Below are 23,081 nucleotides of genomic sequence, written 5' to 3'. Positions count from 1 at the left end.
TTCAGTTTCTCAATTATTTTGTTGTTCTCATCAAGGAATCCTTTTGGCGACAACACCACAGTCTCGGCCTTGTCCAGTTGACTTTTGCCCATGGTTATGAGATATTTGTCAGGTGGCATGTAATGAATTACATATGGATCGCCCGTTTTGACCAAACGATTGCCATATTTTACTTTAATGTCATACGAGTATCTTCCCTGACATTGCTTGGTCCAAGTGCGTTCCAAAACTTGATTGCATCGAGTACTTAAGTTCCTCATGTTCTCTCAGTGGCACTTTGTAAATTTAAATTGAATTTATTTTGTTTGTTTGCTGATAGTATGTGCTTGGGGTTGGTTTGGCTTGGTTTGAATGTTTAAACAAATAGGAACGCCAGAAGGGCACATTGAATGAAAACTCTTGGCCATTTTCTTTTGAAATAAACACACACAAAGGCGACTACGAGTACTTTCTCTCCATTCCATTTCGACTTAAACGTAAATCACGATATCTTTGTCATTTTATGAACTAGCGAGATATAAATACATAATAACTTTCGATGACTGCACTTATTATAGACATTAACTGATCTTTGCAAACGTATTGCATATTTTTTAGAGCTCTTTAAACGTATTCAAGCTTGATGATTGCTATTTTCAGTGGCATTTGTGTCCTTCGATGCAGATGTCTCATGTGTGAGAGTCACCGATGGCCGCTTTAGTTCCATATGCTTTATGTGTTCCATTTCAATGTCGGAACAGTTTTCAGAATTCGATAAGGCCGAGTCCATTGACGTTACTGTCATATCCACAGCCTTGTCACTGGCATTCAACGGCAGCAATGGCTTCTCCACTGCAGTCTTGGTCTCAGCTTCGGTTCCTTCTTCGTCGCGTGTGGAAACAACAAAACTATTGCTATTGATGTCTTCAATGGCCTTTCGCAGCTTCGAAGTACAAGAAAATACAAGTATTAAATAACAGAAATAGTTATGCGTGAAGCATATGTACGAGTATGTGTATGTACCTCTTTAAGTCCCACAACACCCACAAGTCTTCCGATCTTTGTGACATATGCGTGATTAATGCCCACCATCGAGAATAATGAATGAACCTTAAGTATTGAGGTGCGTTCTACAAGTTGAAACGGTGATGGATCTATGTGCACGTTTGCCTTCTGCAAATCGATGGCCTTCAGCATTTCCTCGAGCTCCCATTTCTTCTGATCCTCGGGGGACATGTCAATAACGCGCTCTCTTGGCTGAAATGTAAAGCGTATTCATAATTGCAATGTATTTGCCAGTGGACTGAATATTTTCTTTGGTTTCTTAAATCACATACCAATTGAACGGACTTCGTCTTTTGAGTGGTCTTGTTTGTCTTTTATTTTTGTATATATTTTATATGATTATTACAATGAGAGAAAACAGATAAGAAATTTTAAGTTGTTTTAATTGTGAGTTAGTTATGGGAACATAGTAACAGACTTTATAGGAAAAACTTTCCACTAACCTCAGCCCCTGTGTTAGGTCTTATCGTTTCGGTATCATTAAATTGATTTGTATTTTCATCATAAAATCGAATCTTTGTTGCCTTTTTCTTGGTTTCTTGGTTATTCACATTCTGCATATCCTTCTCTGAAGAGAGTCGCACTATAAACGGCATTCTGGCATTCAAATCCGCAACTTTATTTGAATGGTGTTTAATTTTGCCCTGATCACCCTGATCTTCTTTGCAAAGAACTCGACTCGAGTTAAGTGTATCCCCATTATGCCCATTTTCGACTAACATTTCATTGGTGTCCTTCTCAGCCGGCTTTCAGAAAAGCAGAACATGTGGCAAGGATTAATATATACCATACATACATATTGATTGGCTAGGATTTTGTAAGATCTTATTAAAGGATAAAATAAAATGTAATCGAATCAGTGAGGAGTAGTGGGGAGGGATTGCAATTTGTAATTATTAGTTTGTTGTGTGCCATACCATATTGTTTACAGTTTGTACCGTTGAGATATCCGTAGAGATGGGATTTACTTGCTTGCAGATATTAAATTAGGTTACAGACATTTTATGAACAAATGCTAAAGGCATGTTTTAGTAAGTGTTTTATTGACAACTACTTACCAGCATAATTTTATCTGTTACGAAATTCCAATTATTTTGTGCTTGCTTGTAAGAAAAGCTCATTCCTTAATGATATGTTGAGATCCCATGAAACCCCCAGCATGTATTTGTTCTAATAAAAGAGAAGGACACTCACCAGCTGAACCTTTTTGGATACACCAGGTGTGCTGGGCGTCGCAGTTCGCTGCTGTGCTTCGACCTCATTGTTGCTGGCAGCCGGGGAGAGCGAGAGAGACCCCGTTTCGGCATCAGGCTGGACATCTTGGAGCGTGGTGGACTTCTTGAAGATGGCCTCGAATGCAGACCGGATTCGGAACTCGGAGTTGCCGGTTATCGTGGTGTACGGCGTGATACTCGGACTGTGGTGCAGGGCAGCGGGGGCATAGGTCTTGAGATTGAAGGAGTTTGTCTTCTTAAGGATGGATTTCCTGGGAGTGAGCGAACTGTGCATGGTTTCGGCACGTTTCTTGGGCGGAAGCATTTCATCGTTGGCAATCTGTCGCAAGCTTAGGATATCCGGAGCTGGGAGAACTTCAAATCGCGAGGGACGGCGCATTCGAAGCTCAACCTCTTGCTTCTTCTTTTCCTCCTCCAGGGCACGCTCCTCGGCCTCCTTTTGCCACTTTTGTGCCACTTCCATGCGCTTCTCTCTGCCAATATGCTTCTCAATCATTTTGATTAGTTCGTAGCGTTGCACGGACCCCAGCAGGATCATATTGTCGGGACTGTCGACCAACGGCAGCGACCTCAGTGTCTTGTTGGTCTTGAGGACTTCTTTGAGCTTCTGGTAGGAGATGCCGTGCCAGATATATTTCACGTCCCGCACCATAAAGTCCTCCACAAATATGCTGTACATGCCGGAGCTCGAGGGCAGAAGATCGGGAAGGTACGGAAGCTTCTTGATCAATATAATACTGTCGTATATGGAGGGTTGAAGCAGTGCTGCCACTGCGTTGGCCACCAGTACGGCAATCATCACAGGCACCACATGGGTAATCTGTCCAGTCATCTCGAATATAATCACCGCCACGGATACCGTATGGGTCACGGAGCCAGAGAAGGCAGCGGCCCCCACAACGGCATATCCCCCGGGCATAATTGGGGACAGACGTCCGCCGTAGCGTACTCCGTGGGGAAATGTCACCGCCATAAACTCTCCCACCAGACGACCAAAGCCCGCTCCGATCTTGAAAACCGGAATAAACATGCCCGACGGAACCGGTATGGTGGAGGCCACAATTGAGAAGATAAACTGGATAAAAAGGGAGTTCAGTTTTACTATGCAGAAGACTCTTTTATTTTAGGAGTACCTACCGTGAAAAGAGTATAAATTACGAGATTGCCAAACACACTGGTGTAGCTGGTCATCCAGTGGGTAACAACTGCGGCCTGTTCCACAGTCAGATCATCGCGGGACCAAGTGAAATTGCTGAACAGTTGAGTGACCTGCTCATGGGTGCTGAGCTCTCCACCCAGAAACTGGCCGGTGCCCAGTGGAAACGATATGCTGGAAACCAGCAGTGCCAGGAATCCAGGATACAGGAACCGACTAACACAGCAGGGAGATGCATTTAGAAATCTCTTTACGATACACAATTTTCGTATTGTACGTACTTTTTCTGTAGGAACTTGTTCATGCGCTTATTTGAGCGCATAAAGAGGACATAGCGACGATGGACCCAGACGTAGGATGCGCCACCCAAGCCACACACAAGACTGTGGAAGAATCAGTCAGCAACAATCATCAATCAGCAAATCTGTGTGGCCCTTACCCAATCAAGGCAAAGACAAACAACTCCTGGGGATCGAAGGGGAATTCGGTGGTGAAGTTGGTCAAGAACAGTGCCCGCACAGTGTCGGCATTTTGGAACCACACCGCCAGCAGTCGGAAAACTGTGGCACCACACACGGCAGCAAAGAAGCCACGCCAATAATTGCGCACTGCAAAGTACGTTGTGGTAACCTCAATGCTAAAAAGGACACCTAAAGGAGACGGCTGTATTAGTTGGTACTTTCAATAGAGAGAGAGAGAGAAGGGGCTTGGTGGCATCTTCTTTTGGTACTTACCGCCAACGGGTGCCGCAAAGCATGCACCCACACCGACGGCACATGCAGCCGCCAGCATTTCAGAGTTTCTCGACTCATTCTCATAGATGCCTTGGAATGATGTGACAAGTTTACTTAATAATTGTGCTACAATACTTGCTATATGTACGAAAGGGCCCTGGGGGATAGAGATAGAGATAGAGAAGGGGGATACAAAGGGGAAACAAATGAATCCATTTGTAGATTTTCCAAACATTTGCATGCAGCAATGGGTGACATCAATTTTTATACTTACTTCCTTTCCTAATGGCATACCGCTGCCCAGAGTTGCCGTTAAACCAATTACCTTGGCCACTAATGTCTTAAATGTGAGATACTCTTTCAATTGAACGCCACGCAGTATGGTCTTCATTTCAGGTATACCGGAACCTATAGTTTAGATATACATGTTCAGATTTGCATTGATCATACGCGCAGAGTGGTTATTGTTTGGTTAGTAATAGGTATTGAAGTATTAGGGCTAGTTCGAGTATTTAACATATAGACAATGGATTTAATCGGATTGGTAGCAAGTGTGCTTGGTGCAGGCAGCTGCCAGAGTGCAGTGGTACTAATCGTATTCCTATGAGTACTCTCTTTGTAATCGAATCAATCTATTGCCAAAAGATATCTATGTTCAATGAAAACATCACATAATAATCCCTACAAAACACGGAGCAGTGAGAGCAGTTACAAAAGCAGAAGACTTGTAATCCTTAAATTTCCCTTTATTTACAATAGAAAAAACCATAGAAGTAAAGTAAGTAAGCAAAAAATTCATGCAAATTTGGAAAACCCCCTTCATAAGACTCGCAAGACTACTACGTAAGACTACTCTACCAATGAGAACAACATCTGTACATACTTGTAAAATATCCAAATATATTTATATTGTAGCAGTTGTAACACTTACCTATACTTTGCGGAGCGATGAGGTGTACAAAGCCGGCAGAAAATAATATCAAACAGACCGGCAATGAAACCCAAGATATATATTGAACGAATGGATGTGACGTCAGATCGCGATAGAGCCAGATACGCGCTAGATCAGAATCAGAGAACAATTAAGAAAGGTTAGTTTGGTTTGTTTGGTTTTCATTTGCGAGTTCACTACAATTACCGTTTGTACATATAGATATGCCTTTGTCCATGACAAATGACAGCAGGGCCATGATAATACCCAGTAGCGCTAAAAAGACCCAGTCTTCGCCCAGTCGGGCCACCGTATGCCTCCAGATCCATGATGATATATGTTTCACTCTGGTCGATTGGGTTCCTAGCAGTTCCTGTAAACATATCCCAGCACTGCTGCTTTATAAACTGATACGTGTCAAGAATACCCTAGTATATTAGCTACTTTTGGGCTACTTTCGGCAGGGATTGCAAGCATTACTTGACATAATATGATATGCGTACCTTGAATATTGGTTTTACTCATAAAATTTGCATTTTAAAGAGATTGCAAGTGAATTATTTCGAGGATTTATAAAATGAAATTTAACGTTTTTATTTAATTGTACCTTATTCCGCTGTTTGTCTTCCTGCTTTCGTCGCTTTTCGAGTAATTTGAGCTTTCTGGCTTCATCCTTAGCAAATTCTCCTAGATCTTTGGTATAACGGCCATACATCTGTGAACAAAATACAGTTTGATAAAGTCTTTGATAAAAACAAAGGTCTCTTGTGTATAAGTACATCGAAACCCAAGCTGAAAACAGCTACATTCGCGTAAATATATTTACATTACAGTCTCAAAGCAAATATCGCCACAAGAAATGGATGGTATTCAGGGCAAGGTAAAGACCACTGCCAATTGTTTGGAGGTCAAGTGCGACACGACAAAAGCCGTCGGCCCGTCGTCACCCACTGTGGGTGGGTACAGCACGGTAGGAGGTTTGACCGCCACTTACATAGTAGAAAGCCTCAATCTCGATATCGATCTGATTTTTATCATCATTGGATACATCAGTGCTGGCCCTGCGATGCTTCTCCTTCTGCTTGGCAATCGCCTCATCCCAGCGTAGGCGGACGGGCGTTGAGGGCAATTTGTGGGCGCGTTTCTCCTCCCGCAAGTACTCCTCGCGATTAATTAGTAGTTCCGGCTCGAAGGTATATTCGCGAATGTACTCATCCTGGTGCGCGTGACTATTGTTAAACATCAAGCAAGAGATTTACGCGAACAATGTCCCGTAGCGCACGTACATCAAGAGTACTTAAAATTTGCAGTCAAAATCTATCGGTATCTTTCTTCTGTTGGCCTTTGACACTGCGACGGCGGTTGTTGGCCAAATTTTTGTGTCGCATTTTGTTGCCAATTATTTTTAGTTTTCGCGCTGTTTCTTTTACTATTTAATGTTTTTTATTCTCATTGCCAGGCGTAATATTGCGCCCGCGCTTGTGCCCCAGCCCCGCCTCGTCAGTACAGAAAGTTTTGAAATTCGTTTCAATTTATTTGATACATTTTCTAGGGGGGTCTGTGCAGTGCATTTTGATTTAATTTCACACTATATTCCACACAGATAGTGTTCGAGTAATTGGTTATCTTTTATATTATTTTGATATATTTTTTAAGATTGATTTTATAATTGATTCCATTGACCACAACACAGCGCTCGTGCTCGCGTAAACTTTATTTTGAAACTGAACTGAACTGACGAGCTTTTTTCCCCAGTTTGTGCCCTGTGGAAAATTATTGAAATTTCCTTTGGCTAGATCTGCGAGTACACGCTGTGGCAGTGGCAGTGGCAGGGTAGCACGCTACATGCTATGCAAATATTTCAAAATGAACAACAAAAAATACAATGAAATTTTATGAAAATGTTGCGCCAAGTGTAAACAACTCAAAAATCTCAAAAAACTGCCCCTGAAGGAGGAATGGAATGTTGAGTTGCTTAAGTTCTTGGCAATAAAAGTCAATCAGTTTATGGATTTACAAAAGGCGGATCGGATCGGCTTGAATCGTTTTGCGATTTGAATGGGAAAGTAATTAGTGGATTATGAATTTCAGATGTTTTCTTTGATTTTAAGGCTCTTAAAATAATTGCTCACTTGCTTTAGTTCCCCAATGTGGCTGGCCACTCTTTTACTTTTCGTCACATCACCCTACTATCCTTAGCAATGAAATATTTATTTTTGCTTTAAATATAATGAACACTTTTCATTATAATCGGATTAAAAATAGCTAATGTCTTTTGCTTGTTTTTGTCTTTTGCATTGCTTTTACAGAAGAGAATTGCAGAGGCCTAGGTAAGAAACAAGCATAAAGAAAACAGCTTGCGATAAGAGAAGCGACCAAAAAGCTTTCAAGTATTTGTAAATTCATTCATAAGAACGTATTTCTGTGTTGAAATATTCCTTGGCAAATGTCGTATGCAAAAGAGTGGACAACTTGAGTGGGTCAAAGATTAATACAATGTACACAGGACTCAGAGTATTGGCATTAATTGTCTTTGAAATGCAAGTGCTCAAAGAGCCAAATGACAAGAACAATTAAATTTGTTTTATTCTGATTAAAATGTATCCATATAAACGGGTTTCTGCAATTATTCGTTGTTATTCTACGGATTTCCCCCTATCATACAATTTGTTGATGACACATAATTTCGAGATACCAGATATCATATCAGATATCTATCTACATATATGAAAATATATGTACATCATCTTACGTGACAGTGTACGTAGGTAATGATTTTTCATTATCATCATTAGAGGTAATACAATTGGGAAAGTGGAAAGATTTATTCCGTTTACAGTCACGAACCAGACTTATTGGCGTAACAATCGCAACTATTCGAAGACCTATAAACGAGTATAAAGATATACATATGTAGATAGAAGATAAATATGTACATATGTATACTGATAAGAATTTAATTACTTCCCATTAAGTACGTCCCTATCAACGGGAAAATTGAATTACATATAGACCTTTCAACATTTGGAGTATTTTTTGGACTTTGGTTTTGTTGCTTACAAGTGTGTCGATGTATCCAATGGGATCATCATCGTCGGATGAATCCGAATCCCTTGTATGCTCTGCTGACGGTGGACAGGGATAAAATGCCTGCGACTTGATCTTCGGATGACGCTGTACATGACGCAGTTCCTCCTCCATTGACATATTACTGGTACGCCGCTTGCGTAACTGGCAAATGAACTTCTCGAAGTCAGCCCACTCCGAGTCGACCAGCTCGACATTCTCTTCGCCAAACTCTTCATCGTGAATAATTCTTTCGACTTTTTGTTGATTACTGCGATCGCGATTACGATCGCGTTGTCGATCCCCAAAATAAACCATTCTTATGGTATCAGTGAAAGCATTCAGTTTCTACTTTTAACACACGTCCCACACGCTCAATGGCGATCAATCAGAGACCCCTTTTCGTCGCATCAATTAGGTTTTGGAACATAGTAACTAATCTTTTCTCATATCTGATTTTCTGAATGCAAAATGCGATATTCTACTCTCGTTATGTGCGAACCGAACAAAGTTTGCAGTCGAACTGAATAGTGTCATGAAGCTAGGCCGATTTGGTCTCGCTTAAACTCAAGATTCCATTAAATTTAGTACACAAACACCAAACCAACGCACTCATATGTACGAGTGTGCTCGTAACGCTACAGTTTCCCTACAGTCTCTTGTTTTTTACTTAGAAGATGCCTGTCCCCAGCCAGTCTTCTTCCATCTACAAGTATGTATGTGTGTGATGTGTGTGGATGTATTCAGTGGCTCTCGAGCGGTCAAAGTTTGCGTGTAAATATCAATAGAATTTCATAAATTTAATAATCTGTGGTCTGTGCAGTCTGGTCAACAGCAAAAGTGAAAATGCTCAGCGCTCAGCGGTGCACAGTGGGAGAATTTCGAATCTATCTAGTTCTTATCGGGGAAGTATTGCCTCCACAAAGTCTCGCGTCTCGTTTTATCTTGTTTTGGCTTATGTTGTCCCACTGTCTCCGATGTCTGATCACTTAAGCTCCACAAATTGCGATTACTTGCTTTAATAGCCTCAATGTGCCGCGAACTGCGGACTAGGCATTGGGTCACATGTCTCTGTTGTATCTTTGGATCTTTTGCTGGATTTCTGTTTCTTTTGGCTTAGTCCAGTTTGGATTTGCACAAGTTAATTTCTTTTTTGAAAATTGTTATGCAGTCCTAGATACTCGTATAGAATGAAAATTAATAATCCGTTTTGTTCCTTGTAAAATGCAATTGCCAGTTTGTACTCTCTCTCATTCGTATCATTGATTTAAGGGAGAATATTAAGTAGAACAAACATAAAAGAGAGTCAAAGCTTTCTCTTTTTTTAGAGCTTTTTAGAGCACTGGTTGAACATGATAAATTCTGTTAAGTTGAGCGGTTGTAGTACACGCTGTACCTGAGCATTAGCTATGATATTAGCGATCATTTAACTTTGGTGGCCCCGAGGTGAATTATTTTGAAATTCTTTGCTAGTATATGTCTGGCCTTTGACCTCACCCCTAACTTGAGCAATCTCGGAATACATTATTTACCATAACAATGTATTGGCAGGAACCATCAGAGAATTGCATCAGTATCCTTGGTAGAAACTATCCTACAATTGCTCCCCACTTAACGCTTTCAATACACAGGTTTAGGCAGATATTATTTTTAAAAATCATATCTCATTTGGCTTTATAAAAGGTTAAGAGTTAAGTGTTAACCTTAAGTGTTGAGCTTTGAATTTGTTACATAATGATAGAGATCGAGCAATAAGTAACCCATAATTTCAGAACCGAACATTGAGCCCTGATGATCGATCATCTGTGCGATCTCGGGGCACCGAATATCGCTGATATGTTAATTTACTTACTCTTCTGTCCGCAAAATGTGTAAACTAAACCACTCGTATGTTGAAAATTAGCAACGGTGCGACAAAACCAAAGTGATCTTGGCTAAAACTTTACGGCGACTGGATGGAGTCTCCAGCATCGCTGGGTTTCTACAGTAGAGAGACACCGTTAAGGTCGCTAGAATCCACACGATATGGTTCGAAATTCACTGCGATAGAAACAATAAGGATAAACCAACAACAAAAGAAACCGAAATTAATTAAAAATTTAATGAAATCTTTGTGTAAATAGAATTTGCCAAAAGATTAAATCGTAGCGCATGGAGGGTAAATACTATGAAAACAAATTTTATCTGAAATTGTTAATGGCCCATATGGAATCAGAATTTAAATATCTCCTCAGCCTCCTTTGGGGGAAGCGAACAAGAATTTTAATTTGAACTTCACCTTCTAAAGTGAAAGCTAAATGGTTGGGTTTTATTTAATCGATTGATGCAATCGAATTGTCGTTCGTTATCAGGGTAAGAGGTTATTATGATTGATGGAACGATCGAATGACCTCGATAAGAACAGTTTCCGATTGTGATTAATCGATTAATAGGGCTCCTAATAACGTTTCAATTAATTACTGCAAATATCAGTGCTCTAATAATCAAACCCTTTTGAATAGTGGAAATTATCCCAGTGATTAATTCATACATACAAACCTCGAGCAACAAATTACCGAACGCATGACAAAAACAAAAAATTCAATTAATTTAAAAACGAGAAGGGACGTGCGAGACGCTTTCACGCGTCACAACTTTTATACCCGGCACTCAGTACTACATCTGCACCTTAGCGGTTATTTTCCAAATTTTATATTTTTTCTTCATCTGTCATCTGCATCAACAACACTACTCACGCCAACACGCTCCTTTAGCTCGCCACCCTCCCCTAGAGCCACACACTGCAGAGTCAGGGCAGAGACGCGGCAGAGGCAGAGGCAGAGACGTGTCAGCGCGAAGCAGAGTGTGAATGAGAAAATTAGCAAAATACAAATATAAGCTGAGGGACGGGGTGGGTTTAGCCACTGGAAATTAATTTCTTCATTGTGGCTATTATAATGATCCAATCGGATCCGAATTTGGTGATCTCATAGATATGGTCCTTCCCTACGGAATTTTAGTTTTCGTTATCTTCAAAACTGTAGGTTTGGGAGGTTTTCGCCCTTTTGCAGGGGCGGGGCAAATTTTTGAAATACTCTGGTTTCAGTGTGAGCCAACATTTGGTGGCTCTAGCTCTCGAGCTCGCACAAATATATTATAATTTATTTACTTTTCGAGTACCGGGAATAACAGATGGTCACATGTTTATCACATGAGACGAACAAAAGAAACAACAGAAAGTAGGAAACCGCATGGTAGAATACAATCGGAACATGGCCGTAATACTGTTGCTCTTATTCCAAAAATGAGACGAATGCTGCATTGACTCTAATTAGAAGTTGCTCCTAGTCGTAAAACATAAACGCGAATTTGCTTTGATTAAAGCTCAAGAGACAAAACTCAAGTTTGTCCTCGTTTAAGATATTTGTTTGTAAATGAGAACGACACTCCGCTCTCAACAGATGTACACACGAGAACCTATCTGTATATAGATACAACTTGGACTTTCCACAAGTTGTTTAAATGAAGGGCGCTGCCTCAAGATCAAGTTGGGAAAATTATTTGTTGTTGTCATACAAATTAAAACATCAATGTAGGTCTAAAATAAAATTCCCGACAATAGATGCGCACTTACGTTCATATGTATATTTATATTATCGTATGTATTTACGGCTCTTTGAATAATCGAGTATTTATCTATGGGGGAATTATTTGATATCACCTGGCTTTGTAGATAAGTACATTACTTTTTTCTATTTACTTGATGAAGCAGTTTGCTTACCATTAAGCTTCATAATCCGATTGACAATTTCAAAAAATCAATTAGCAATTTTAGTACTAATGAAGCTTTCTCCACCGATGAAGAAAATGGACTCCGTACATGTATCCACATTTATATTTTTAATATTTAGAGACCATTGGGAAATGGAAAATAAATAATCAGACCAGACGCAAAAAAAAACCAATTTGTAGTATTTCAAGTAAATAATTTGCTAGAAACGTGACGTAGCATTGAATCGATTCATTGTATGCGATCCATAGATATTGTATAAAACAAAATTTAGTCTCAGACTAACCGCAAATGAATTCGAAACGCTAGCACATATACATGTAAATGACGTCTAAATTGACGCATTCAATCGGTCGAAGATTGTCAAAAGTAATGATGTGCACTAGTTTTCTTATATTCATTTACTTTTGACAAGAAACCTTAACCTTAATATGATCAATATTAATTTTAGATTACTCACCAGCGTGTGGGTGTAGCCAAGACCCTCTTCCATATCTCCTTCGACCATGGGGCTCTGTTCACCACGATGGTGATGTTGATGATGCCCCATATTCAAGTACAAAGAGGACGCATTGGAATGTGTACGGACAGGGTGGTGTATCCGGGCGGTTTCCGATGGTGCGATTAGCAGTGATTCGGTTTCGTTTCTTTTTACTTTCGCCATTGATTATATCTTATGTTTTTCGCGGCAATTATGAATGACTTTCCACGCACGAGAACCTTTTGAATTTTGAATTTATTCACATTCGTCACTTGTGAATGCCCATTGAGATGAAGTCGCATTCGTCACTTGAATTTAATTGAAAAAAAGCAAATTTCTCGGGCTCTTTTCTACATTAAGTTCAATTAGCACAATGTACAATGCATTTGTGTTGCACCACACGATGATGAAGTCACAATATCGACTTCCTTTAAAATCCAAGGGCTCGAGCTCGGGCGATCTTTAGGTGGGTAGGAGACAACAGCTCCGATCCGAGCTCAGTTGCTCGCAAAGTTTATTTACCAGTATTCTTATACTCTCCGCCGTACGAGTGGCCTCTGCTATCAACGACAGTGACGACGACGACGTCTCCGTTGCCTGGGAAACTTCTACTTCTACTGATACCGCTACCGTCTACCGTGTACCGGCTACCATTCCCGCTTTCTTGTGTTATCTGTAGAAATCACTTTTTACTCTTGTCTACCCTTTGGGGCCGAATCCGACTGGCGATAAGGGAGTGTTTAAGAGGTTTTTTGTATAGCCAATACCCATGTGTACATTTCAAGTGGTGCACTTAACTGTGTGAAGGCTTAATTAACAACAGGAATAACGACCACAACAATGGCATATCGGCTTATATGATATGTGTGTTACAGGGTAATTATGTTCTTATCAAAAGACATATGTGGTGGCCGATGAATAGCACTTGCAATGCCATCAAGAAACTGATCTGGAATGAGTAGGAAATGTTTAAATATGGTTTATAATTGTTTTGATTTGCAAAGCAAATAGCTTCCGACTGAACGATCAAACATACTTACATATGTACATATGTACGTTTGATAAGGCTGTAATCATTGGATTGAGGCTGACTCAGACACAGTGCAGGGGAAACAAGAGGCGAAATAATTTATGATTTTATTATTATGTATTTATAAATTCCCAGGTTCATTGAGCAACTTTTGGCTCAACTTTAAAGATTTATTAACACTTGTTAATCTCTTGTCAGTATTATGATGGGGATTGTGAAAATTTACTGGGCTTGCGAATTTCGAGGCAAAATATTTTATTGAATTATTTTATTAATATATGTATTTATGCGCTTTAAATATTAGGCTTATTTGGTGTTATTTAACTATATTCTGTTTAATTTTATTGATCTGCTAAACATTGATACAGCTAATAACCACTTTAAACGACTGTCAAATTATTTGATAGCTGTGCGACTTTTTCATTGGATTCTCCTCTTCTGGTTGTCTAAATAAGTAATAGGACTTTTTCCTGATAAATATTCCTCTCTAATTGGGCTTAAACACACATCCATTTATAACTTATTTATGTGCGTTTTTTTGTGTAACTTTTTCTACGGTTTCTGTGTCATGCCATTACGAAACGGATATTTTAATCCACTCGAGAAAAAGTATTCATAATGTACATATTTGCTCTTGTAGATAAGAAAGCGTGATAATGTGAAAGACAAATCTTTTGAAGGGGAACGATATGACAAGTGGATTGCTTGCTAAGTTTGAACTCATTTTTAATGAGAATTTAAGCCAACCTCTTGGATGTTGAGACTAACAAAGTAATTCGTTTTGAGAGCGGAATAGAACTGCTTCTGTTTTTTGACCGATTCGGCAGTGTTTACTGTAGGTCTCTGCAAAATATATTCTATAATAAGCACAAAGGTTGCCAAAAAATATCTGTAGATATGTAGTACTTATTGCTAGCACAACAAAAGATTAAGCAATAAGTTTGAAAAGCTAATTTTGTTTTAGTATTTCATAAAAAGTAATGTACATTTTTTGCATATTTAGATTACATCACAGAAAAATATTTCATGGATTTATTGCTCATTCCCCGTATGTCTTTACTGCAATAACACAAAATTATATACAATGTTTTACAAAATCAATTAACTTGGCACAAAGATGCAAACACACACAAAAAACGTCATGGATTCAAATACAAATGAGAATAATGAGTACACAGTACACAGACACCTCCGCCGTTTCTTCCCACAACAGCTCTCCCAGTAGCGTCACCTGTTTTGCGTTCCACCTGCTCACACTTGTAGCGCGTGTTTCACTTTTGCTGTGATCGTCAGGTTCGGTTCCCTCCGATCCACAAGCCATATGATACGAGCGGTCGATTTAAGATTGATTTAATTTCTGATTTCTGATTGACACAGCCCCAGTGATGGATGTTCCAGTTTCCATAGGTTTTACATTTAGATTTCACAAAATTGTAGCACGGCGCGACAATTAGTACTACGCGTATAAGCAAAAAAATAATTATCTCTCCAATGTATTATTAGAGAGCAGCTCCGATGTCAACGCGACCGCTTCGCGCTCTGGCATTGACTGGCGCCGTCCGTCGCGCGGCTGCTGTGCTGCTTATTCTCGTTGGGGCTAGGTGTTTGGAGCTCGCTTATCGGTTCATCTGGTAACTCCCTCGTTCAGTTAAGAATAATTCCGGCCAAAATTACCATTTTCCAGTGCTCGTTGCTGATTTGCATTAAAAATCTTTCGAATTCGAACCATGCGTAAACAATTATCCGGTTCAATTCTGGGGCAGATTTTCATTCTGTTCGGCACGGGAGCTCGACGTAATCACGACTTCAAATTGCTTATCTCAGTTTGGGTGGTCTTTATAGCCTCAAATAAAAATCGGTGTTAGTATAATCAGTGTTAGTGAGTTTGGGTTTACGTTTGAGTTTTTATAAAGGTGAAAAATGTACATGCATACTCGTATATGTAACATTCGACTCCCTTTGCTGACTCAACCAGAGAAGCAAACTATTGACTCTCTTGCTTTCAGTCTATAAACGATACGATATGAATCTCCGACTTATATTAGGTCCATAGTAGCACCTTTACGCTTGTTGCCTAAAATTTGTTTGTGATCGCAATAAACAAATCAACAAACATGTTTGACTCATTAGCGCATTTTAGAGACGAGAATAAAATGGCAGGAACGCACAAACTCTATTTTCGGGCTTTTATAAGTATTCTTATAATTTATTCATCCTGTCAAAAGAAGTATGGACTTGCATTTGAAATCGTAATATGTTGTATGTATCATAGCAGCAGCCACTTATACAACATCCCGCTTAAGGCAACAACTATCTATTCTACGTAGCAATTCTCAGCAAACATTTTATTGGTATAATTATGAACATCATCATTAGACAGAAAATAAACAAGAATTTATTGACAAGTTCTTATCTATCAGAGATACTATTGTGACATTTGTCTTGAAAGTAAGCGAAATGTGAGACCTGTCATTGACTTATATTAGAGAGATTACTATTGTCTATTTTCTATGGCTTCCATGTACAAAAAAAGATGCACTTGATTTATGAAGGGAGAACCTTAGATAGTAAAAGGCAAATTTGTGCCTTTTTTGGTGCCAATGGATTCTCCGCTTTCTCTTGATCATGAAAAAGACATATCAAGCACAGCAAACGACAAAATTGAAATTGGTATAAAATTAAATCAAAATTAACTTTAAAAAAAAGTTAAACGAGAAGGGACGTGTGAGACGCTACTAACGCGTCACAACTTATGTACCCGGTACTCATAAAAACATATAAACCTTAGTGGTTTTATTTTTAAATTTTACATTTTACACGTTTTCTACATACATACATATGTCATCTACATCTACATCTTCTCATGAAAACACGCTCTTTTAGTTCTCCCTAACCAAGAGCCGCACCCCGCACGAAGCAGAGTGTGGAATGAGAGAATGTGCAAAAAACAAAAAAAGGTGTATAATAATAAAGGTATAATAATGATCCAATCGGATCGCAACTCTGCGATCTGATAGAAATAGTCATTCCCTAGGGAATTCATTGAATTCAAGGAATTCCCTTAGATTCATTGTATTTTCAAAGCTGTGGATACCGCAGATACAGCCATCTGGATGCAAAATTTGGTGGCTCTAGCTTTTATTGTCTCTGAGAACCAGGCGCTCAACAAGACGGACGGACAGACACACATGGCTAAATCGACTCGGCTATGATGCTGATCAAGAATATGTATACTATGTGGGGTCGGAAACGCTTCCTTCTGTGTGTTACATTTTTCCGCAAATAAAAAATATATCCTATTTACTCTTCGAGTACCGGGTATAAAAATACATTCTCCTTAATGTACTTGATTGGCAGCGATCGGAAAAATTCTCACGAGCACGAAGTGTTCGCCAAGTGTAAAGGAAATTGTAGATTATTTCCTTTCATATGTACATATTTCGTCTTCTCTGCCGATCTGGGCGTGGCATGGCTTCCTGTAATCGGAAATAATGTCCGGTAGCTTTCTTCTTTGTTTAAATGTTTTGTAAAAACTAAAGTTTATTCACCCAAAACATAAGAATACAGTTGAAGCTTAAGATATTATAATTGAAATTGATCGAAAATTATTTCTTAAATACAACGTTTTTTGTTTTCTATTATTTAAACGCCTTGGCTATCGGTATGGAAAGATTTATCTTAATGCACTACCAAAATGTGTCGCTGTTACAAAGGTGCCTTAGCGATTTATGGTTGCGGCTTGTTCATAAATTTATTAAATACTTGCGCTTACATTATAGTTAATGTAATCAAGCCCCCAGGTGGAAGAAGAGCCTCAGATTCGACGAGAGAAATTTCCTCCACCTCCATTGTTACCACCTGCACTGTTGCCAGCGCTACCTCCGCCACCGCCGCCATTGCTACCACCGCCATTTCCATTGGCACCGCCTCGGGTTTTTCCGTCGTAGAAGAGCTCAATATAGCGCGAACCCATTTGTTCGCGGTGGCGTTTCATGGCGATCTGAGAATCTTCGTAGGTGTCAAAATAGGCATCAGCAGTACCGCTGTGCAGTCCCTTCTTGTTGTAGTTTATGCGGACATTAGCAGGCCTAATAGGCTCGAAGAACTGGAAGAAAAACGAAATTGATTACATAAAAATGATTGAAAAATGTAAATAAGAGGAAAGCTTACTTTGAAGACATCATTTTCGAATGAAGTGTACGGGAGTCCTCGCATATGGATTGTATAATACTCCACATCGCTTCCACGGCCACCGCCGATGGGCCCAAAGTTGCCTCCACCGCTAAGGGATGACCCAAAGTTGCTGCCGTTATTGAAGCCTCCGGCATTGTTAACTCCGCCAAAGTTAGCGCCTCCGTTTCCGCCGTTGTTGTTGGCTCCAAAGTTTCCAAACCCGGAATTTCCAAAGTTGCCGCCGTTATTGTTGTTACGCCCGCCACCGATTGGGCCAAAGTTGCCACCGCCTGCTGCAGAGCCAAAGTTACCGCCACCATTATTGAAACCGCCCCCGTTGTTGCCGCCAAAATTGGATCCTCCATTGTTGTTGTTACCAAAGTTACTTCCACCCACTGGAGATCCGAAGTTACTTCCACTGTTAAAGCCTCCTCCGCTGTTGTTACCGCCAAAATTACCACCTCCGTTGTTGCCTCCGAAATTACCAAAATTACCGCCGCCGTTGTTGCCACCTCCGCCGTTACCACCTAGGTTTCCACCGAAATTGGAATTTCCCCCGTTTCCACCAAAATTTCCAAAATTACTGGGACCTGAATTTGGTCCGAAGTTTCCTCCACCTCCGTTCCCATTTCCACCGCCGGGATTGTTGCCAAAGTTTCCAGAGTTCATCAAACTGGGCAAATTGTTGAAGCCCAGCATGTTGTTGGCACCAGCACCAAAGTTTCCATTGTTACCCCAGTCTTTGGTGGGAGAAACATGATTAAATAAGCTATTTATGACTCAAGAATTTGACCTAACCATTTCGTCCTCCTCCGAAATCGTTTCCTCCACGATTGGCACCGCGATCACGAATATCATAGGGGCCTGGGCGACCGCCAGCGCTTCCACCGCTGCCTGTAGCACGCTTCATCTCAGCAATTGAGCTGCGGAAGATCTCAATGTATCTACATAATCGAGAAAAGAACGAAGAACCGTTATAATGAGCCCCAATCAATATGTTGTTATGGCAGGGTCGGTTATTTTTTTAGGGTTTACTATCCAATGAACAAAATCGTAAAGTTAAAGTTTAATGTTGAACTGAAACTTAAAACACGCGATTCGTGTGTTTGTATTACTGCGATATATGGAAACAGACATATCGCGGCGTTTCAACCAGAATGAAAATCCCAACCAGACCCATAGCCTGCTCAACGCACATGGAAAATGGTTGTTGCTGAAATAGAGATTATTTATGATAGATACATATGTACATTTATGTATGGTATGAATATTCCATGAGAAAGTTATGTTTTTTTGATTTGTTCTTTTGAATATTTGACTAAGTATGTATTTAAGATATTTTACCATTGGAATGCTTTCATAGCATCTGTTTGTTGTAGTTGTTGAAGATATGATGTATAAGAACCCACCTGTGCCCAATTTTTTCCCGATTTCGGCCCAAGGCTTGCTCAGTGTCATCCTGGCTTTCGAACTGAACAAAAGCTTCCCCAGTTGCTCGACCCCTTCTGTCCATAACAAAAAGTATGCCCTCCCGATCCGTTTTGATTTCCAACCCTGCCCATGACGATAACCAACAAAGATTTATACAAATATATAGATTTTTTTATATACATAATGATGCAAGGTTAAACTAAGATACAAAATAAGAGAGATACAGAGAGATTGATATATGTTGTTAATTTGGTTCCTAGATCATGTTCTTGAAGATTGGCAGGTTTTAAATCGACAACCGTTTCATTATAACCGATTAATGTGGGAATGCTGAAATCGAGATTTCCCGACCACAAAGATCCGAGAACCTAGTTTCAAAAATACATACATACGTACATATATTCATTTATAGTACATATACATAACTAAATACTATGAAACTTTGCAATTATAATTTTCAAGAGGATTTAGCGGACACACGGACATGGATCACATACAACTCGGTCGTCGACTTTAAACAAGAATGATTGTTTACTTTAATTATGTGGGAAATGCCGTGCTGGTGTAAACCCAATACATCCTTTCCTTTTGGTGAACTCTGAACAGATTTAATCCCAATTAAATTGGTTTACAGATTTAAAATTTTTCGGAAATTAAATGTATGTGTAGTTGGTATGAGAAGTGTAGTTGGTACGAATAATACGTTCAAAAAAGGAATGTCGAACCGCTCGTCGGCTTCAGCAAGAGAAAAACAAAAGTTGTAAAGCAGTCGTTTGACTGTCTTTGCTTGATGAGCCTAAGAAAATGCACAAGACGGAAAATCGAGACTTACCCGTAAAGAACTCCTCGATCTGCTGTTCTGTAACGGCATAGGGCAGTCCTCGCAGCTTTACAACGAAAGCATTGCCATGGCCACCAATCTTCCTCATCGCTTCCTTGGCTTCTTTGGGCGTAGCGGTGAAGACTGGTTAAAAAGAATACAAGATATGACAGATTTTAGGATACATTCTCGATACTGCACATTGGAGATGCGTCTGGCTTTGGTACTGCAACATCTACAAGTACAGCCACAATCATCCAAAAAAAGGTTTACACAAACCCTCAATGTAGCGATGTCCCATGCTGGCCTTGTTCAACTTGCGTGCCTCCTCCACGTCCTCTTGTGTTGAAACTTCTACATAGGCCTCGCCCGTATTCTTTCCATCCACGCGACTCGTGACCAAATGAATGCCCTGCGAGCCATTGGTGACATTTACATTCTCCAAGAAGTCCAAGATCTCTTTGTGCGTTGCCGACCAGGGCAGACCGCGGAGGCGTATAAACTTTGGGCTTTCGCCCACGTTCTCAATCTTCACGTTCAATCCATCATTGCCATTATCCTCGTACTGATCATCATCATCCTGCTGGTTGCTATCGTCATTGTAGTCGTCGCCGTTGTCTTGCTGTCCGTAATTATACTGCACATCAGCGTTTGCCATTTTAGTCAAATGTTTGCAATCTAAAAATAACCCACTACAACTTATTAATACAAAAGAAAAAACAACTTAACAATGTATATGATGGAAATGCTTTGTTACGAGTTTTCTTCAGCCGGCGACTTTATTGCTTGTGACGCCAGCCTTTTTTTTGCACAGAGTACGCCATTTTGATTTGCAGTCACCCTCTTGAGCATGGCATCTTGTACAATATGTACACACACGGTATTTGACCGCTTTGAAAATGCAACTTTAAGTTGCTAAATCTGCCTACCTTTTGCCCTTACACTTTAAGAAAAGTTTATCCTTCTGTACTTATTTTATTACACTTTTTAATATTTTTCGGCGAAGCACGCGTCAGTAGCAGTGTGGCCGCGGGTTTATCGATAAAATAGACTTGACCCTCATAAATATACCAAAAATACCATTGAATCTTTAAAATATACCGTAAATATACCGTAGTGTTAAATCTTATTCCTCGAATCTGATGTTCTGTTTAATATTACTAGATTGAAAAGACTTTCACCACTGAAACAATATTTTAATCCGATTGAAGAATCAATTTTGCTTATTTTAAATACTCCTTTTCATTGGATTGTATACCTTATGACCTTATATTTGACAAATTTCTATTTGAATTTTTCATTCAAATCACCCCCTCTGGAAGCACGGGTGCTTTGTTTTCAGTATGTAAATAATGTAAATTATTAACAGAGATACATGTACATATTTTAGCTGATATAATTGACAATTAGTGAAAGCGCGCGGAACAAGAGAGAAAAAAATGTCTATTGTTTTTCTGAAAATTGCAGAAAGCTTTGGGCTGTAAGGGAACATTAACATATATTATAAGCTCGGAGTGCTTTGGGCCAGTTCTTCTATCTTTACAACTTAATTGGGGCTAGAATCCAGTTTCGACATTATCATTCATAATTCATTATTCATATTCATTATAATTCTTTATCATCATTATCGTTTAACTAATCACTTATGGGTGGAGTTTTCATTGATTTGATTTCTTATTTTTTATTTCTATATTTTTTTATAGTTAAATATTAATATTTTATATTTAGTGAATCATTTATTTTGTTTTAAAGTTTTTTATTCTAGCGATCTTTTGGGACACAAGGGAGCTTTCACGCTGAGAAATTTGTGTCAAAAAACTAAGGTGTCGACAACAGGTAAAAACTTCACAAAAAATTCAAGGTGTGTAAGGTCAAATACACCAGCGACTTAAATTCTCCAAGTAACTGGGGCTCCACACGGTTGCATCTTGGGGTGGATTTTTAATTTATTTTTTTATATTGTGTATTTGACATATATAATCTTTTAACAGAGCCACGTTAGCTGACAACGTCGAATAATTTGAAAAATAGCGCGCAAAACAAAAGAGAAAAAGAAATTATATTGTTTTCCTGAAAGGGAAAGGGAACATTGGGAAAATTATAATACTTCAACAAATAATATAATATAATACTTCTTACAACATAATGGGGACTAGATGGGGTACTCCTTTCTTTTTCTAAGGAACACCTGCTAATGATGAGAATCATCATTATCGTCTAACAAATCAACGATTTGTTTGATTTTATTTATTCTCTTTTATTTGTATATACTTTAACCTACAACAGGCGGACTCTTTTTCTACTCCTAGAGGCCAACCTAATCAATTGCCTCAAAGCAAACTTTATCTCTCATCTTATACCAGAAGCCACACCGAAAGATGTCAAACTACATCTAAGCTCTAATCTCAAACTATGGAACCGTCTGTATGGCCTGAGCACACTATTCTGCATGAATTCAATCTGTGTGTGAACGACCTGCCTCAAGTTATGGTAAGTACACTCAGTTGCATTTATGTATGCTGATGACGTGAAAATGAGTTTTTCCTTTTCCGACTGGTACTTGCATACTCGCCAACAACCTCACCTTGTTGAATTAATTTTTTCGAATAAGCTCCTTTTCTTGAACCATTCTAACATTCAACCTTACCGGCTGTGAATGGTCAGCCGTGCTCCACATTTGGTCTCCTATTCTCTAGTACACCTCTTCTGAATCGATCTCCACATCAAATGACTTAGGAGTCCTTTTTGATCACAAGCTATTGATATCCATTTTGCTTCAACGGTTAACAAAGCTAAGGGAGTCCTAGAGTTTATTAAACGTTGTATATTGGAGTATTATTCTTGTGTGTGGAGTCCTCCATACAAGGAGCAAACCATTCTTGTTGAATCCGGTCAAAAATAAGGTTTAATATTTGTACTGAGATACTTGAACTGGGACTCTGACAGACTCTTACCACCATACCGATCTTGGCTAAAACTAGTAGATCTCTTTACACCATCGCTTTTGGGACAGATAGATTGTACAGTTCTCCCAGACTAGGGTTCGGCAGTGCCTTATCTATTATCAATGTGCTTAGGAAAAGGCTCTGCCGCGGCGCTGTAATTACAGTGATTCGTACCAATACCAATGTCCAATGTATTTCGGGTTCCGTTTTGCGTTTCTTCGCACAAAAACGTCCTGTTCATTGCATGGGTGCTGAACCCCCAACAT

At 39.5% G+C, this 23,081-nt stretch overlaps 2 protein-coding genes across 11 annotated transcripts; both read right to left on the bottom strand.

Moving 5' to 3' along the window:
- Positions 1–445: 445 nt before the first annotated feature.
- LOC117590162 (chloride channel protein 2) lies at positions 446–15,008 on the bottom strand. Of its 7 annotated transcripts, XM_034282552.1 has the most exons (17): positions 14,678–15,008; positions 12,396–13,365; positions 5,708–5,815; positions 5,308–5,473; positions 5,101–5,229; positions 4,444–4,577; positions 4,170–4,326; positions 3,875–4,085; positions 3,717–3,818; positions 3,417–3,651; positions 2,239–3,354; positions 2,103–2,147; positions 1,962–2,015; positions 1,488–1,790; positions 1,317–1,355; positions 1,003–1,236; positions 446–922 (listed from the first exon to the last, which is right to left on the bottom strand). In XM_034282552.1, the coding sequence occupies exons 2-17, from the start codon at positions 12,597–12,599 to the stop codon at positions 614–616; spliced, it is 3,546 nt and encodes a 1,181-aa protein (XP_034138443.1). In that variant the 5' UTR covers positions 12,600–13,365; positions 14,678–15,008; the 3' UTR covers positions 446–613. The 7 variants fall into 7 exon arrangements, with proteins under 7 accessions (XP_034138443.1, XP_034138441.1, XP_034138442.1 ...); XM_034282550.1 differs by lacking the exons at positions 12,396–13,365; positions 14,678–15,008 and adding an exon at positions 8,161–8,555; XM_034282551.1 differs by lacking the exons at positions 12,396–13,365; positions 14,678–15,008 and adding an exon at positions 6,095–6,577.
- Positions 15,009–17,175: 2,167 nt separating this feature from the next.
- Positions 17,176–20,917, bottom strand: LOC117590080 (heterogeneous nuclear ribonucleoprotein H3). Of its 4 annotated transcripts, none has more exons than XM_034282418.1 (7): positions 20,800–20,917; positions 20,150–20,548; positions 19,883–20,014; positions 19,029–19,173; positions 18,418–18,563; positions 17,617–18,359; positions 17,176–17,551 (listed from the first exon to the last, which is right to left on the bottom strand). In XM_034282418.1, the coding sequence occupies exons 2-7, from the start codon at positions 20,526–20,528 to the stop codon at positions 17,261–17,263; spliced, it is 1,836 nt and encodes a 611-aa protein (XP_034138309.1). In that variant the 5' UTR covers positions 20,529–20,548; positions 20,800–20,917; the 3' UTR covers positions 17,176–17,260. The 4 variants fall into 4 exon arrangements, 3 of the variants coding, with proteins under 3 accessions (XP_034138309.1, XP_034138310.1, XP_034138311.1); XM_034282419.1 differs by having other exon boundaries at positions 20,150–20,562; positions 20,800–20,911; XR_004574262.1 differs by lacking the exons at positions 17,176–17,551; positions 19,029–19,173 and having other exon boundaries at positions 18,227–18,359.
- Between the last annotated feature and the right edge of the window lie 2,164 nt (positions 20,918–23,081).

Source organism: Drosophila guanche, unplaced genomic scaffold (assembly GCF_900245975.1).
Source record: "Drosophila guanche unplaced genomic scaffold, DGUA_6, whole genome shotgun sequence".
Classification (NCBI taxonomy): domain Eukaryota; kingdom Metazoa; phylum Arthropoda; class Insecta; order Diptera; family Drosophilidae; genus Drosophila; species Drosophila guanche.
This window is presented reverse-complemented; position numbering and strand designations above follow the sequence as displayed.

Excerpts from the sequence above, each read along its gene's own strand:
- LOC117590162 (XM_034282550.1), bottom strand. The coding sequence starts at position 8,484 with ATGGTTTATTTTGGGGATCGACAACGCGATCGTAATCGCGATCGCAGT. Across the intron at positions 4,578-5,100 it reads CATCGCTCCGCAAAGTATAG|GTTCCGGTATACCTGAAATG; the intron begins GTAAGTGTTACA and ends TCTAAACTATAG. Across the intron at positions 2,148-2,238 it reads TATCCAAAAAGGTTCAGCTG|CAAGCACAAAATAATTGGAA; the intron begins GTGAGTGTCCTT and ends TTTTCTTACAAG.
- LOC117590080 (XM_034282418.1), bottom strand. The coding sequence starts at position 20,528 with ATGGCAAACGCTGATGTGCAGTATAATTACGGACAGCAAGACAACGGC. Across the intron at positions 19,174-19,882 it reads GATCGAGGAGTTCTTTACGG|GGTTGGAAATCAAAACGGAT; the intron begins GTAAGTCTCGAT and ends CGTCATGGGCAG. Across the intron at positions 18,360-18,417 it reads TTTCGGAGGAGGACGAAATG|ACTGGGGTAACAATGGAAAC; the intron begins GTTAGGTCAAAT and ends CTCCCACCAAAG.